At 38.4% G+C, this 18,395-nt stretch overlaps 1 protein-coding gene across 1 annotated transcript in view; it reads right to left on the bottom strand.

Moving 5' to 3' along the window:
• The window catches only part of GPHRA (golgi pH regulator A), a 42,380-nt gene extending 23,985 nt beyond the window's left edge, over window positions 1–18,395 (bottom strand). Inside the window, exons 1-5 of the mRNA XM_004420575.3 lie at window positions 18,231–18,395; window positions 10,287–10,346; window positions 9,180–9,283; window positions 4,986–5,092; window positions 4,456–4,557 (exon numbers count right to left, since the gene is read on the bottom strand). Coding sequence (XP_004420632.1) covers window positions 4,456–4,557; window positions 4,986–5,092; window positions 9,180–9,283; window positions 10,287–10,346; window positions 18,231–18,272 — 415 coding nt within the window. The 5' untranslated portion in view covers window positions 18,273–18,395. The remainder of the gene's footprint in view (window positions 1–4,455; window positions 4,558–4,985; window positions 5,093–9,179; window positions 9,284–10,286; window positions 10,347–18,230) is intronic.

The raw sequence follows: 18,395 nt of genomic DNA on the forward strand, positions 1-18,395 counted from the left end.
CTATTACATATACCTAAGTTACATAAGCCAGATTTTAATTATGAAATATAGATTTTCTATAATAAATATAGAAAATCTATTGATTTTCCTCCTATCCCATATACTTCTAGAATCATCTCTATTATTGGGTGATGGTAATAGTAAAATAATAATAACAATAATTGTAAACAACACTATTGACTGTTTACTCTGGGTAGTGTAAACTCTAACACAGCAAAGTACTTTTAGTAAAAGCTTTGGCAAGAAAAAAAATTAGAAAAGTAAATCTGCTGGATAAGTATAAACAGCAGGTAACACTTTGTACTATAGTTACCTTTGATGTATATATTTCCCCATCAGGTCATAAGCTCTTTAGCTTATGTCTTATTTATTTTTGACACCAATAAACACAAAATGCATCTAATAAATGGGCTGAATTTACAGATGAATGAGTAATTCAAAGGCAAAAACCTGAGTTTTAGATCATCAGTTGTATTCTAATCATCAACTGTTTCCTATCATTTAAGAATGCTGAAAATCAACTCAGCAGTCAAAATAAATGCTGCTGTTGGTGTATTTTGGAAAATGAGAGAAAGCAACGCTGAAGAATAATTCAGGAAGTCCCGCATCACAGGAAAAAATAGAATCCACTTTAGCTATCCACTCTTACGGTCAAACGCCAGAACTGCCATTCAGGAAGTCTGTTAGCTTTGAAACCGAAAATTCCAATATTCAAGTCCTCTTGCTCCTTTATGTCCACTACACCTTTTCAGAGCTCATTGCGACTTCTTGTCTCTAGTCTTTTGCGTCCCTTACCTTCCATTGCCTTCTTCACTGAGCCTAGACTCCAGGCTTGATGACTCAACTCCTCTCACCAGGACTCTCAGGTCCCTGCTCTCCTCCTTCTGAAGCACTGATCCTGCAAACTCCCAACTCTGGATCAACCTAACACTCTGCCTTCCCTGAGCACATGCCTGAGCTACCTAAAATTGCTAGAATGCACACTGATATTGGTGCCATTAAAGATTTATGGTCTCCAGTCTTAATAGAGCTCACAACACTACCGAGGCATCTTTTTCTTGCCCTTGGTCAGCCATCTCTCCCCTCTCCTCTCAGCAGATACTCTTTAATCCTTTTCCAATCCATGTTCTCCTTAGCCAATGTCCTTATTGTATAAGCAATAAGTTATTAGACATAAACTACCTCCACTACTCTACTATAAATATTTACATCTGCAATCATCTTCCTAACTTGCCCCCCTCAGAACAAGATGGTGCCCAAAGCTAAGACTTCTCTACTTGTGCTTTTGATTATATTCCCTTTCCACCTCCTCCAGAATCTCGTCCTCTCTCTTGTATCTTCAATGTTTCCTTCTTTGCTGGGTCTTTCCCTTCAGTTTCAAGTCTCTTTCCTAAAAAAAGTCTGTCCTTGGTCTTGAATTTACCACTAGTTACCAATCCTCTCTATTTCCCCCTTAATAGCCAAGCTTCTTGAAAGAAATTTATAGTTACTGTCACCTTTTCCTCACCTCCATCTATTCCTCAACTGGCTGCAATTCAGTTTTCATTCTATTCTTCTACACTGAATGAAACTGCTCTCACTAATAATCGTAATGGCAATATAACAGATAACATTCATCAAGCATCTGTTATGTACCAGACACTGTTCTAAGCATTCTACATGTATTAATTCCTTTAATTCTCAGGACAACCCTATGAGGTAGATATTATTGAAAACCTCATTTTTACAGATGAGGAAATGGAGGCATAGAGAGGTTAACCAACTCAGTCAAGGTCACACAGCTAATAAGTGGCAGAGTCAGGATTCAAACCCAAGCAATCCAACTCCAGAGCCTGGACTCTTACCTATTTCTATAATATGGCTGTGAATTTTCTTCTGGTTGCAAAATTCAAAGACATTTTCCAATCCTTGTTTCATTTGATCTTTTATGACATTGAATCATTCCTATTTAAAATTATTTTCCTTTCTTGGCTTTTATACCATTTCCCTCGGTGTTCCCTTTCACCTCTCTAGTTACTTTTTCTTGGTCTTTTTTTGCTTTGCATGGTGCAGAATTCTCTCTTTCATTTCAGTCTATACATACTTCTCCTGCCATTTCCCCAGCTTCATCTAATAGCATTTAGCTGATGATGTCTAATTTTTTAGATTCCTGGCATTATCTCCATGAGGACTGATAAATCCATACCTTTCTCCTAAGTTCCTGACTTGTGTATCCAATTGCCTACTGAACATCACTTGAATGTGCATAGGCAACTCAAATCCAACATACCCCAAGCTCAAATGATGTTCCTTCTTCTGCATTACCTATCTTAGAAAATGACATCATCAACTATCTACTCACAAAAATAAAAAACCTACACCACTAGTCTCCATTCTGTCTCTTTTTTTTTTTTTTTAATTTTATTTATTTATTTATTTTTTCCCCCAAGGCCCCAGCAGATAGTTGTATGTCATAGCTGCACATCCTTCTAGTTGCTGTATGTGGGACGTGGCCTCAGCATGGCCGGAGAAGCGGTGCGTCGGTGCGCGCCAGGGATCCCAACCCGGGCCGCCAGCAGCGGAGCGCATGCACTTAACCGCTAAGCCACGGGGCCGGCCCCATTCTGTCTCTTACTCACCCGTGAATACACCACAGTGTATCTTGTGCCTTCTTGTGGAGTCTACTTTTGGTCTTCTCCTTTAAATCTTAGCTTAAATACCACTTCCTCAGAAAGGTTGACTCTAACCCTTGCATTGAATTTGATATTCTTATCTGCATTATTCTCTATCATAGCACCCTGTTTGCTCCTTGATGACGATCACAATTGGCAATTATTTATTTATAGATTTACTGCTTTACTGTTTAGTTCCTCCTGCCAGACTGCAAGTTTCAGGACGATAGAAACCAAGTTTGTTTTCGTCATGGTTCTAGCTCCAGCATTTAATATAAACTAGGTGCTCAATAAATATTTGTGGACTGTTAAATGAATGAATAAATCCTCATCCAAATTCTGTTGATTATACTTTCCACATACCTCTTGAATTTGCATCCTCTTTATAGGAAGGAATCATGTCTCATTGATCTTTGTTTTCCTTACTGCCTGGCACATGGAAGGTGTTCAACAAATGTTTGTTGACTATGGGTACATAATTACCACCCAGTAACATAAAAAAATCCAAGGGATTAATACAGATTATTAAATATAAAACACTGGAAAAATGTCCCCTCTATTTTTATCCCTTTTAAGGGGGTATCCCTTTATTAAATATCTTTTTCTGGTTTAAAGTACTTTGTAGATATTATGTACTTAATCTCAGCACTTCTATGAAGGAAAGGTCAGTCATTATTATTCCGGTTTTCTAGCTAACAAGAGGAAAGTCAGATGGATAAAGTAACTTGCAGAAGACCATCTCACTGCTGCCATTTGCTTTCTTAGTTTCTCCTACTCTTTCGCACTATGGAATGTCTTCCAACCTTCCCAGGTTCAGGCACTGCACAAGGAGTACTTTTACAGACAGTCTGTTGTGATAGTTAAGGATTGGGTCTTCAGTTTTTTTGTGGTCTCCACAGCAAGAAACCATACTGGTTGTTGGGACAGTACTGGGAAGGCTCTAAGAAGGCAGTGTAAGCCCGGCCGCTTCTCAGCCATTGTCTAAACTTTTCTTCCCACTTACTTCTCTTAGAAGGTCAAGTTAATTAGACACCTGAACATTCAGACACAAAACCAAAATGCTTATTTACTGGAGCACAAAGGAAAGACTAAAACTGAAACTATCTCTCTAGCTCTTCCCCTCACTGTCTTCTTCAGGATATTCCCACAGAATTTAGAAAAAGGAATGGATGAAGGTACAATAGATGTGATGGTCTTCATCTCCCCTCGGGCATGGTGTGGCCATACTGGTCACGTGAGCTCTGTCCACGACCTGTTCTTGTATTTAAAGTGAACTTTTTTGTGTGAGGAGAGACACTGCTTCCTAGAAAGCTTTTCTTTATCTACTCATTGTGAGTATTTTATGTCACTGCTCTTTCTCAAAATACATACAGTCCCTAAAGACAATCTTTATCATCAGTTGAGCAGTAGCTATTTTACCTTTTGTGTCACAAACGCCTTTGAGAATCATGATAAAAGGTTATGAATATCTCACCTCCAAATACACATACAAATATATTCCCATAATTCTGCATACATTATCAGGAGATTTAAGTTAAGGATGCCTTTCTCTACCCCTTACTCCCTTGAAGATCATTCAGTAACCTAAGGTCAAAAACTCCTGCTCTAAAATGATAGAAGTCTGTTCTATAACCAGCTTTGATACTTCCTAGGCTGAAGGGAACATTCGCTTCAAAACCAGAAATTTTTTAAAGAAATAATTTGCTATATTTCTCACAATCATAAGTTTTTTAAAAATTATCTTTTGTCAAAACTAGAAAATTTTAAACAACACCATCCCTTTCCCTATCACATATACACTCACCGTGTTTTGGGCTGAGAATGGGAAATGGATCTCCTAGTTTCCAGAAGAAATACATAAAAGTCAACCATAAGAGACAGGAAAAAAGCAGTCGCTGTTTATGCACTAAAAAAGAGAAGACAAGGTTGTACGGTTAAATAGATATATGTACAGGGCTTGCTCTACTTAAAGATATGAGATCACGATAAGTAATATTTGGCTGGCTAGTTCACTTGGCAAATGAGTAATGGAACAATACAATTTTTAGAGAAAGTCTCCTTACTATTATAAGAGAAATTTGGCTGAAATTAAGATGTGGGTTGAGTTAAGGGAGACATTATAATAGAAACAGAAATAAAGCTGTGGCAGGACAAATAACCTAATCATTCATTCAATATTTATTTTGTGCCAACCTTTTTAAGATGCTTTGTGTGAGGTGCCCCCAAACAACAGTAGCTACTGCAAGCAATGTAGAAATGAAGCTCTCCACAGCCTCAATTCCCAAGAATACTCATCTCAATCTATGTGCCGACACAAGAGGCTAAAATACTCACACAGTCGGATGTTGCTCACAATAAAATAGCCAATGTAAAAAGGCACCATGAAAACCAGGATCAGCAGAATTACACACAGGTTCATTTTCCAGTGAAAATAACGAGAGCTGAAATAAACGTCAAAGAATATCAGTAGGAGGGGAAGAGGGCAGCAACTTTCATTCTCTTTAGTCTTCCAAAGGATCTCTTGCTCTTTGAACTCAATACTGAATATATCCCATCTAATTAGTCAACTAGGCTAATGTAATGTAATGAGGCATCTGCTCATTTACAGAGATTAAAAAATATAAAATTCTGAAAGGTATATACGACCATCTTAACCTTCTAAGAATTTCACTTATTAAAATGAGAATGTTAATGCTCTAGTTATATTCACAGGCAATGTACAATAAATAACATATATCACCATACACTATTACTGGCAGAATGACTACTGTTTCACTCACCACTGGGAGTTTTATTCCAATAAAAGAATTAAAAGAACATAACTGTTAATAGTAATATATATTATAAAGACTCAGAAATAATTCTTTTGTACCTTCAGTATAATTAAACACCTGATATGCATGACTACTTTAGAACTACATATAAAATATATTTTATTTATTAAAATATTTTTAGGATTTTTTATAACAATTTTATTGAATATAATTCACCCATTTAAAGTGTACAATTCAACAGTTTTTAGTATATTCACAGAGTTGCGCAACCATCACCACAATCAATTTTAGAACATTTTCATCCCTCCGTAATGAAACTCTGTACCCATTAGCAGCCATTTCCCTTTCCTTCCAACCTCCCCAGCCCTAGGAAACCAACAATATACTTTCTGTCTCTATGGATTTCCCTATTCTGGACATTTAATATAAACGGAATCATATAATATGTGGTCTTTTGTGACTGGTTTCTTTCATTTAGCATGTTTTCAAGGTTCATCCATGTAGCATCTATCAATACTCCACTCCTTTTTATGGCTGAATAATATTCATTCCATTGTATAGATATACCACATTTTGTTTACCCATTCATCAGTTGGTGGACATTTGGGTTGTCTCACTTTCTAGCTATTATAAATAGTGAGGCTATGAACATTCATGTACAAGTCTTTGTGTGGACATATTTTTTCACTTCTCTTTAGGCATATACCTAGGAGTGGGATTGCTGGGTCATATGATAACTCTATATTTCATTTTTTGAGGACTGCCATTGTTTTCCAAAGTGGCTACACCATTTTATATTCTCTCCAGCAGTATACGAGGGTTGCAATTTTTCCAGAGCTTTGCCAACACTTGTTATTGTCTTTTTGATTATAGCCATCCTAGTGGGTGTCAAGTGGTATCACACTGTGGTTTTGATTTGCATTTCCCTGCTGGCTAATGATGTTGAGCATTTTTCATGTGCTTATTGGCCATTTGTATATCTTATTTGGAGAAATGCTTATTCAGATCCTTTGTCCATTTTTCAATTGTGTTATTTGCCTTTTTACTATTGAGTTGTAAGAGTTCTATATATATCCTAGATAGAAGTCCCTTATCAGATATGTTATTTACAAAAATTTTCTCCCATTCTTGGGATATCTGTTTACTTTCTTTATGATGCCCTTTGTATTTATCGATTTTAAACTTACTTAGGCCTTGTTTCAAAAAGGTTAGGTGGTTAGGTGGCTTATGAGGATATATAAAATACAGGATGATGAAATAAACTATAAGGAAACGTGAAAGAAAGAAAAAACAATGGTAAAAGATAGGTAAAATATCAGGCGAGGCCTGATGGCTATTATGAAAATGCACACCATAGAGTTCTAGAAACTTGCTATGGGTGGGTCATAAATTTAGCTTTAAGTTTTCTAATAGTCAATGTGAAATAGAACAATCTGATCAGTTACATAAATCATAGTGTCTGTAATAAAAACAAACCAATTGCTTAAAGGAAGCATAATTATTACTGAATTACTACCAAGATCATAATGAAATTCTTCCAAAGATTTCATAAAGAAGAAAATCATAAAACAAAGAGCTATTTAGTACAGGCTGCCCTACAGAAAGCCAATGCCATTTAGTCTATATACACCAACAGCTTTTTGCTCATCTGGATTAACCGACTTGAGAGCATCCAGAGAAACAAACAAGCTGCACGCTCTCCAGGCAATCATACTTAGCATTTCAGCTAAGCTTCTGAATGATATTGGAAGGTGGTAGGTTTGAAATGACAAGTGTAATCCATTGCCAATTAAAACCAAACAATGTATTTTAAGTATTTTTTGAGCTGAGGGTAAAGTGACATTCTCTTGAGAAAATTAAGGATCGTAACAAGATTATATATTTGAATAGGAGGCCATACCACTTCTGCTCAAAGGTGAGTCAAAAGAATACTCTTGGTCAGGGCCAAGATTCGCCTTTGAAAACTATTCTGAATGCAGTCAATGCACAAATATAATACATGATCAATGTCTATATTTCCATTACACAGTAGGGCCAAATGTTAGTATGAAAAAAATAAGTGTAATTGACGACTTTTCTCAGCCTACACACACCCAATCACCAAAAAAGCACCCAAAGAAGAACCAGATTTTAGCAATGCTACTTCCTATGCTCTCCAAGATAAACCATTTAATAAATATACATCAAAGTAACTGAGTGATGTGTCTTACTCTATGGCATTATTAATTATAAATGAGTTAAAAGTTGGGGGATATCATCTACCAAAAGCAATAACTGTGTTCTTAGAATATCTGAGTTATAGTTCTTTCTATCACTACATAGATCAGTGTCAGCAAACTATGGCCAGCTAGCCACCTGTTTTATAAACGAAGTTTGACTGGTACACAACCACCCCCGTTTGTCTACATATTGCTTATGGTTGCTTTCCCTTTACAACAGCAGAATTGAGTACAGTCACATGCCACATAACAACGTTTTGGTCAACGGCGGACTGCATATACTATGGTGGTCCCATAAGATTACTACCATATAGCCTAGGTGTGTAGTAGGCTATACCATCCAGGTTCTTGTAAGTGAACTCTAAGATGTTTGCACAACAATGAAATTGCCTAACGATGCACTTCTCAGAATTTATCTCCATCATTATGTAGTTGCAATAGAAACCAAATGGCTCACAAGACCTAAAATATTTACTATCTGGCCCTTTACAGAGAAGTTTGCTGACCTCTGCTTAGATAGCAGTGAAACTTTCAGGTTGTGATAATAAAATTTAATAACTAGAATGTAAAATAACACTTGCCTATTCTCCATAGTCATATGATCTGTATCCAGCTCATCCAAGAAAGATTTGGATTATTAAAGGACAAGTTTAAAAGCAGGAGAGTTAGAACATATTCCAGTTTTATCATACTGCAACTTCTTAATTTACCTACCAAGAGACCATAATATCAACTCTGATTCTCAAGAAAGGAATTTGAGAATACAGTCTCTCTATAAGTCTCCAGTGTCAGAGGTCTATAATGAGTTTACAGCTTAGCTCAGCACTGATTCTTGACTACAGAGTCAAATGCCATTTTATTCTTAAAAGATTTTTCCATGTAGTGATAAAAAAGTACAACAAAAATTTACATAGAATAGCTGATATACTCTACAAACAAACACTGGCCTAAAAAAACTCAAGCTTGCAGTTTAACAAACAAGAAATATTTTGGATAGACTGTCTAATAAACTAACAGGTCTGTTACTTGGAGGGGGGTAGGAGTTGCTTTTAAAAAATCCTTTGAAGAACACTCTAAGTGCAATCAGATGTGACCATACCTGTGAAATCAACAAAGGTAACTAAGTTAGTAAGAACTGGAGTTCAGTCTTCATAGAAACCCTTAACTAGCTCTGAAGAATTCTAATCTTTTCAGGTAGAGATTTTTCAAGGGCCGTTACTAGGATTCAGTCAGAGAGTAGCCTGAGAAAAATGAAACTTCTAGGAGTGAAGCCTGGGACCTAGGCTCTCACAGCCTCAGTGTCAATTAGTACTTCAGAGCTAACGGTCAGACTTTTTCCCCTGCTATTTCACAATCTTTGTCAAACCACTTATTAGGTGGCTGGGACCCATATTTGTTGTAATTATTAGAGTTACTATGACTAAACTAACCACACGGTGGAGTCTTTTCAGCTATGAGATCCAGGTAAGTCTTCCACCGTAAAAAAAGTCACATAAGTCTCTTCCAGAGGAGAGCTAATTAGTACCCTTACTCACCTGCTATTCAATACTCCTAAGATTTCAAAGATGATGAGCTCAAACATGGTGCAAGAAAACGCAAAAGTCACAGAGAAGATCACCTGTACGACATACTGGCGCACCTGTTAAAAACCAAATAGAGACTAAAAGTCATTTCCTTGTTTGAAATATTGAATTGATAATCTTCCATTTATAAGTCTGAAAACCTATTCTGAAGAAATTCTCAAGTCATTGGAAACAGGGCCATGACAGTAACTTGCCTGGAGCTAAAGAAATAGATGAAAGTAGGTAGTGCTTCTGAATCATAGGTCAATATCGCCATCATCCTCTTGTGGATGGAGAATTTAAAGCACAAGAAGATGAAGTGACAGGGTCAGAGTAGCACTTAGAATTCCTGATGTACAATGACAAAAAAGATTTTTGACAGATTTATATATACAGGTTACTGCTAAAAGAGTTTCTTCGACACTCTGCAGATCTTGGACCAGTTCTGGAACCTCCCCTGGGAGGCCTTAAAGTATTGAGCAGAACAGAATCTCTAGAATCCCGGGCTCTTTCAGACAACAACTCAAACTCTCTGGGAAGGTTTAAAGGAGAACATCCTAGAAATGACCCCAAAGTAGTCTATAATCATTGATCTTATTACTAAATGAAAAGGATTAATTTGGAAATGTCCAGTCTAGGCTGGTGTTTTTCTGAATTCAAGGCTTAAGATAAGAGCCAGACCAGCCTTAGGATTTCGGTATTAAATTAGGATGTAAGATTGTTCATTAACATTGAAGGTCAGATACTCAAATGAATGGGCACACTTATGAGACATTATAAGTTAAATTCTGTCCCAAAGAATAACTATCTGCTTTTGGTGTGTATACTGATATGACTGAGGCATGACATTTTTCGCTCCTGGCTTCTGGGCTACATATGACTTGCCTTTTTTTTAAAAAAAAAAATCAACTAAGCCCAATCATATTTTCCAATTTAAGAATTACATAGTACTCATTTGGCAAAAACTTCCTATCTTGGAAGTGAACATAACCTTTCTTTAATGGAGGATTTTTCTTGCCCCATTTTAAAAAAAATCTAAATTCATATAGTATTAGCATACTCAAAACGATCTCTTCTCACCTCGTAGTCCTTGAACAGTTGGCGCATGAAGAAAAGCCACCCAAATCCAAAGAAAAGTATCTGGAGGAGAAAGAAGACAGAAAGTCAATACATACAATCTTTTGAGAAATGTCTTATACAGACTATTTTATGATAAAAGGTCTGCTAACCAGACAGTTAACTTATTTCAGAGATTAAAGACGAGATCCACTCATATAAGATCTACTTATTAAAGTTCTCAGCATTGGGAGTAGATGTTGAAATGCTCTTCAATTTTTGAAATTATCAATGTTTTAGAACATGTTTTAAGTTAGACAAAAATTAAAATATATATTTTTCCTGTAATCTTATGATAATAATTTTATGAGCCAGAGAAGTTAGCAAACATAAAAAGGAATCAGTGAAACTTGCTTCTTACAGATGATCCCTGTTTGCCAGTATTTAAAAAAACAAAACAAAACAACTTTAAGGGAAAGGAGTTAAGATTAAAAAAAAGGAAAGTTATAGAAAGACTGATATTTTTTATATGTTTTCCCTCATAGAGCTTTCTTAGCTTTTCTACCATCCTGCCTAATTCATATAAAGTGGTTTCCATCTCAGTGTAAAGCCAAGAGACTGCCAGATCCCACTTTGTCAGTTTTGGTTCAAGCTGGCATCAGAGACAGTACCCACATGACAGCTTTGTTCAGTGTTCTAAAGCTGGTTTGTTTTTCACTGGTAAATAGAACCTTCTCAATATACACACATACACATGCACTCTGATACAACTTCTCTTTTCTTCTTATATTGACTAGGAACTTTACCCAAGAAAAAATTCTTTTATGCCTTCCCACTGACTTGAGCAGCGTGTGGACTCTTGAGCAGGATTTAGCAGAGACGATTCCTCTCTTGTTGTGTCCCTCCTACCCACCAAACTCATATTTTCAGCCACATGGAACTGCCTTTGGGTCTTTAGACACAATATTCTTCCATATCAAGACCTTTGCAGATGCTGTCCTGTGACAGGGACTTCCCTCCAGTCCCCTCCCTACTTATCCTACAGGTCTTAACTTCATCATGACTACCTGTGGAAGGCCTTCTCTGGCCTCCTAAATAAAGATAAGTTGCTCTTTTTATATAATCCTATTCTACCCTGAATTTCCCTTACCAAAGCACTTACCATACAGTTTTTTAATGTATAATTTAAATACATACTGTTTTTTAGACATTAGATTGTAAGTTCTGTGAGAATAAGGATCATGTTTGTCTTGTCAATCTTTGTATCCTCAGGACCCAGCACAATGCCTGGTACATAGCAGGCTCTCCATAAATGTTTACTGAATGGATAAATGGTCTACAGTGAAAGATGGTTTATTCTTCAGGAACATTCAACCTCAATTTTTTTGTAATAACTTCTATGTACTGTGCTAGGTGCTGGGGATACAAAGATGAGTAAGATAGTCACCACTCTCAAGGAGCTCAAAGTATAGTGCTGAAGACACAAAATAAATAATTATAATGTAATATGGGACATGCAATGATAGAGATATGCACATGGTATTGTAAAAGAATATGAAGGACAGAGACCAAACCAATCTGTAGGGGGTTAGGACAGATTTTCTGGAGAAGGTAATACCTTAGCTGAAGGAGGTTTTAATTTGGGGGTTAAAGCCTGATATCATGTGCAAATTTTGGGATTATATGCTTTTTTCTAAAGAGAGGTTCCAAGGTATTCACCACACACTTGGAGGTTTCCACTACCCCTAAAATATTAAAAAAACTACTTTTCTAAAGGATGAAAAAGAATTAGATAGGTAAAAGACAGGTGGTGGGGGTAGGAGGACAGGACTTTCTTTCTAGACAGCAAAGAGCATGAGTAAGGCACAGAGGTAAGAAATAGTATGGCATATACTGGGAACTACACACGGTTTGGTGCTGCTGGAAGATAAAATTCAAAGAAGGAAGCAGTTAAATGAGGTGAGAGAGGATGAGCAGAGGACCAATGACTGAGAGCCCTGAAGGCTACCCTAAGGAACTTGGATTGCAGTCCGTAGGTGATGAGGAGTCATTTAAGTGGGGAAAAGACATGGCCAGGTTTGTTTTATATAGAGCACTCTGGTGGCTATGTGGAAGGTGCATTTGAAAGAAACAACATTGCTGAAAGAGAAACATTAGAGGAGGCTGTTGCAGCAGTCCAGGTGAGAGGTGACAAAGGCCTGAATTAAGACATCGGTGGTTGGAGAGGAGGCAACAGATTTGAGTACTTAGAAGGTAAAATCAGTGAGGAGGAATCAAGGATGACTAGTTGGAATACAGGATGAAGAGTGATGCCACCCAATTTATGTAAACCATATTGGAAGAAGAAAAGATTTGGGAATGGGGGTGGTGGATGGGAAGATGATGAGTTCACTTTTAGACAAGCTAAGTGCCTGAGGGACATCCAGGTCAACATAAAAGGCAGATTATGAAGGCAAGGCTGAGGTACACCTAAGAGTTGAAACAACCAAAGTATACAAGATCACCCAGGAATAGTATGTAGAGTGAGGAGAGCAATATGCCAAGAAGAAAACACTAGAGGATAGGAATGGGAAGAAGAGACCAAGAAGGAGACAGAGAAGGAATGGTCAGAGAAGTAACAGACACCATGAGAGTATGGTATCCTGAAACCAAAGCAATAGAGTTTAAAGGAGTGTTAAATGAAGCAGAGAGGGACTATAAAACCAGGACTGAAAAATGTTCAAAGGATTTGGTAACTTGGAGTGTAAGTGAGCATAAGTGAGGACATCTTGTTATGCTAAATGGCCCCAGCCCCTCCTCTGTGTGCCTACTCGCTGCTCCACATGTACTCTGAAAAAATTCACATGCTCTCCTGATTTATGGCCTCTGCTTATGTATGTACTCCCCAATAACCTGACAAATTAAAGCTTTGTTCCATGAGTTTCTCTCCAGGAACAGGCTGACAACAGGTGGGAAACACACCTACAAGGTATCCATCACAGCTGACAGAAGAATGAAACAATAAAAGACGCTGAAGTCCATCAAGCCTGAAGGAAACCCCCTCCTTACTGCCCATTTTCCCTATATAACTACCTCAAGATTCTGTAATTTTTGGAAGGTGGTTTTTTTGAGACATTAGTCTGCCATCTTCCTGATTATGCCAGCTAATTGAATTAAAACTTCCTTTTTCGGGCCGGCCCTGTGGCTTAGCGGTTAAGTGCGCGTGCTCCGCTACTGGCAGCCCGGGTTCGGATCCCAGGCGCGCACCGACACGCCGCTTCTCGGGCCATGCTGAGGCCGTGTCCCACATACAGCAACTAGAAGGATGTACAACTATGACATACAACTATCCACTGGGGCTTTGGGGAAAAAAAGGAGGAGGATTGGCAATAGATGTTAGCTCAGAGCCAGTCTTCCTCAGCAAAAAGAGGAGGATTAGCATGGATGTTAGCTCAGGGCTGATCTTCCTCACAAAAAATAAATAAATAAATAAATAAGTAAATAAAACTTCCTTTCTCGATCCCTAAATTGTGATTAATTGGCTCAGATCGCAGTGAGCAGAGTGAGCCCATCGCCTGGTATCAGGAGGTCAATGCTGACCTTAAGGAAAACAGTTTGAATAGTGCGATGGAGGCAGGAACCAGACTGTAGAGGGTTGGGGGTGAATGGGGGGTAAGGCAGTAGAGACAATAAGTGAAAATTACCCTAGGGAGAGCTAAGATGAGAAAGAGAAAACATTAAGATAGTAGCCCAGAGAAGAATGTGGGATAAAGGGAAGTTTACAGGCGAAGGGGAAAGAAGCAGTAGCTAAGCAGATAAACAAACATGAGAAGAACTGATGGAACACTGGAAGGTGACTTGATGATGTTATTAATTTATTATTACTAGCAACAGCTACCCTTTATTGATCATTTACTATATTCTAGGAACTCTAAGTGCTTAGTGTTGTAATCTCATTAAATCATAAAAACCTGATAAGGTAGGTTTGATTGTCCTAGTTTCAGAGAAAGCTGAGGCTTACAGGAGTTAATCCACTTAAAGCGTCAGAATCAAGATTCAATATGAAGTCTGTGTCACTGATTCCAAAGCTTGTGCTTTTAACAACTTCACAATAAGCTGCTCCAAGATCAAAGGCACAGGCAGAGAGGATGGCCTTAAACAGGAGTAGAGGGCACTTATTTTCTGACATGGGAGGAAAGGAGCTGGGAATGGTTCTATATATAGATAACTGCTTAGATTAAGATGTAGGAAGTAGAAGATCATACCTTTTGGCCTCACTTTTGTTGACAAAGTAGGAGGCAAGGTCATCTGCTAAGAGTGAGAGGTGAGGCTAGAAAAAGGGGCTTTGAGAAGAATGATGAAGACCCAGAGAAATTATGAGGGGAATGGAACAAGTAGCTGATTAAAGTCAAGAAAAAGAACTATTCAATGAGCTGAGGGTGTCTATAAACTCATGGCATTGGCAATGTGAACAGCTGCGTGGTTTTCTACAGCACCCTTCAGGCCCCTAAATTAGTAGTGGACAAACTATGGCAGTGATCCAAGTGTGGACCTCTGTATGTAGATAAAGAAACAAGAGGGTAGGAGAAAGTAGCTTGGATCCATGAATCTGGACTGAGTAGAAAAGGAAAAGGGTGAATGGATTAGAAGAAAATACCCCTAGACTACCTAGGAGACCCTTTGGCTATTATAAATCATTACCAGTGGTGACATTTAAATTCAGAGTTTAGAGGTCATGTTTATATGACTTATGAAGTTGTGACTGAAGTTGGAGAAATTGGGCATTTAGGACTGGGAGTGGTGTGTATGGTGGAGATGGAGGATAAAAAAGAAAATAATATATATCCCCAAGATCACCCTGAAATGGGACTTTAGACAAGTGAAAGTACCAAAAGAAAACAAGTGAAAATGACAGGTCTACACGAGGGGATGGGAAATGGAAGAAAAAGAGAAAGAGATACATACTTTTCATCTTTCATTGTGGGCTCCTTTCACACTGACAAAAAAGCTTAAAAAGACTTTTATACAACTAATACAAAAAAAATAGCTGAAGAATTCATTAAGTCCAAGATAAATATGAATTCTGGCAAGATAACAGAGGATCTAAAAAGCATGTGGAAAGAAAAAGCAATTTCAAACAGTTTGGCAAATAAAATAGAAGGTGCACAGCTTCTTATTCAAAAAAGAGGATATTTTTTAAATTGTGCAGAGTCTTGACCTTGGGACTTAGCGTGTACTTTGGAACTGCTTAAGTCTTATGACTGTATAGGAGACTCAAAACATGAATTAGATAACAGTTTTATAAAACCTTTACAAAAATGACTTCTATATTGAGAATTAGTTACAGATAAAAAAAAAGACGGCCATTGGCAGGACAGTTATTAACAAACTGAACGGAAAAGAGCTTTCTTGGATCATTTATTTACCCTCTTATTCATTTAACAAATATTTATTAGTGCCTAATATATCCTAGGAATAAAATGGTGAACAAAAGAGCATGGACCCTGCTCTCAAGGAGTTTATAATCTATGGAGGAGACAGACAATTAATTACAAAAGAATGGATAGTGTTGTTATGAGGGAAGTGGGCAAAGGGTACTATGGAAGCCTGTGTAGGGACATCTAGTCCAGTCTGGGACAGGCTTCTTGGATGTCCCTGTTGAGATCTGAAGGCTGAATAGGAGTTAGCAAGGAGAAAAAATTGGAGGGTTATGGGAAAAAGGTCCAGAACGAGAGAACAGACCAGGTAGAAATCTGGAGGCAGGATAGCATGGCCAGGTTAAGGAACTAAAAGAAGTTTAGTAAGGCTAGAGTATCAAGTGAAGTGAGGAAACAGTGAGAGCCAAGGTTGAAGAGGTAAGAGCTGGGGTCTAATCATAAGGGACCCTATAAGCCATAGTAAGGATTTGAACTTGATCCTGTAGCTTGGTGGGCAATCTTGACACTAAATGTTGCCTGAGGCTGACCAGCTTCAATATATGACCTCTGATTTCAGATCTCATTTCAAATAAATCTTTCAGTTCATACAAAATGGGAAAAATGAGGGAGAGGTGTTGTTTTCAAGGTAACTACATCTCTCTAGAGAGGTGCTTTCTATAAAATAAATATTTACTAGGCCTCTACTACATGCCAGCAACTGATCTGGATGCTGGGGAATACAGCAGAGAATAAGATGGAAAACATCCTAGATTTCATGGAGTTTACAGCTAACAAATGCACAAATAAACAACAGTGATAGACAGTAAGAAGAAAATAAAATAGGGAAAAGAGATAGAAGGTGGCTGGAATGGAGGGCTACTTTGACTGGGGTTAAGAAGTCAGGTAAAGCCTCGTTGAAGTGAGATTTTTACAGATACCTAAATGATGACGATGATGTAGCAACATAAATATTTGGACAGAGAACATTCCATGCAAAGGCTTCTTTGGGTCCTAGTTCCTCATTTGTAATGAGCAGGTTTGAGAATGAAATTTAATATTGCATGTGAATGCATGTGTGAAAGTTAAAGTAGTAAATGATTATAAGGCATAAAAGATTAGAAAGCCACTCTCTTGGTTCAACTTATCAACTACATCTGTGTTGAAAATCTTAGAGGATACAAGGCAATGCCAACTAACTCACTGACATTCTTATTTTTATTCGAAAAATATGCAGCTTAAATATCGTCATTTTTCTTGAGTTGGTACTAGGGCTAAAAATAACCCTGAGTTGTCACCAAGGGGAACAGGAAGCCTTAGAGAAGTTTTAAGCAAGAGAATTACATGTCCAGATTTTTGTACATTGATACATTTGAAAATTATGCAGCCAATAGAACAATAATTATGAAGACTACATAAAGGATGGTAAATGAAAAAAGTTATTGTATTAGGGTGTTCCTTGTTTCATACTTTCTTAAATGTTGTAATAAAAGTTTTTCAAGAGACAAGGACAATGCTCTACTCTATGAACAGAAGCATTACGATGAAGCAATAGGAAAACTGGATCAAAAACCAAAGATTTAGTTTACTTTAAACCCCCCAAAAGGAACCGTTTCTATCATTTGCCATTTGAAAAAAAAGAACAATTAAGAAAAAATACTTTGAATTATTGGAAAAATGAGGGGGGAAGAGATCAATAATTAAGCAGTGTGAGTTTCTACAAATATTAACAGTTGGCCAACAAATATTTATTGAGTGCTTGCACTCGGAGGGAGGATACAGCTATGAACAAGACAGGATCTCCCAAGATGAATTCATAAAACAAATACATAAATGGTATCTGTGCTATGATAAATGCTATGAAAAAAATAAAAGAGTAACTCAACGAATGACATAGTAAAAGCAAGAGGCTCACTAGACGAAGCTTCTATAGAGCAGGGACCGTCAGTGTCTTATTTATGTTCGTACCCTCAAAGCTTTATATAATGGTAGATAAAAGTTTGTTGAATGAATGGTGGCCAATCAGGAAGAAAGGAGGGTCAGAAAAAGATCCGAAAAGCGTGGGCAGCAAACAGAGGATAAAGGAAGAGGCGTTAGTGCACAACCTAAATCTGATGGTACTTTGAAGATCTCTGAAGTGACGGCGGCAAATGCTTCCGCACCCGGATTCAGGATTTGACAAGTAGCCAGCAAAGCCCCCACGTGTCCCTAGAAGCCAGCCCTGATTGGCGTACTGCGCACACCGCCCGGAACCACAGCCTTCCCCAATCCAGGGGTCAGCGGTGCACTGCAGAAGCTTCGCGGCGCTTTGGGGACTGCTCTCTTCTCGCGACCCCGGCTCCGAGTGCTGAGGCCCCCTGACCTCTTCCAAAAGTGGACCAGAAAGATAGAGGCTGGGTGTGGGCGCGGACGCAGCAAATCCCACACCCTCCGCGAGCTCTGGGTACCGATGAGGCGGGCGCAGACTGCGGGGGAGGAGAGCGAGACCCCGGGCCAGCCTGCATCGCTGAGGGCCCGAGAGGACGATTCGAGAGAGGGAGGCCGAGGGGTCCCGGGGCGGGAGGCAGTGGCTCACCTGGGAGGTAATCATGATGCTGGAGTCGATCAGGAAACTCATGGCGAAGTGTAGGGAGGGCTCGTGCCTCCGCTTCTCACTCCCTTGGGCCGCGGCACGCTGGGGCCACCGGCCCCCTCACACAGGCGGCCTTCGCTTGGTGTCCACCCCCCGGACTGCGGCTCG

This window comes from Ceratotherium simum, chromosome 2 (genome assembly GCF_057802395.1).
Source record: "Ceratotherium simum simum isolate JZ-2026a chromosome 2, ASM5780239v1, whole genome shotgun sequence".
In the NCBI taxonomy this organism is placed as follows: domain Eukaryota; kingdom Metazoa; phylum Chordata; class Mammalia; order Perissodactyla; family Rhinocerotidae; genus Ceratotherium; species Ceratotherium simum.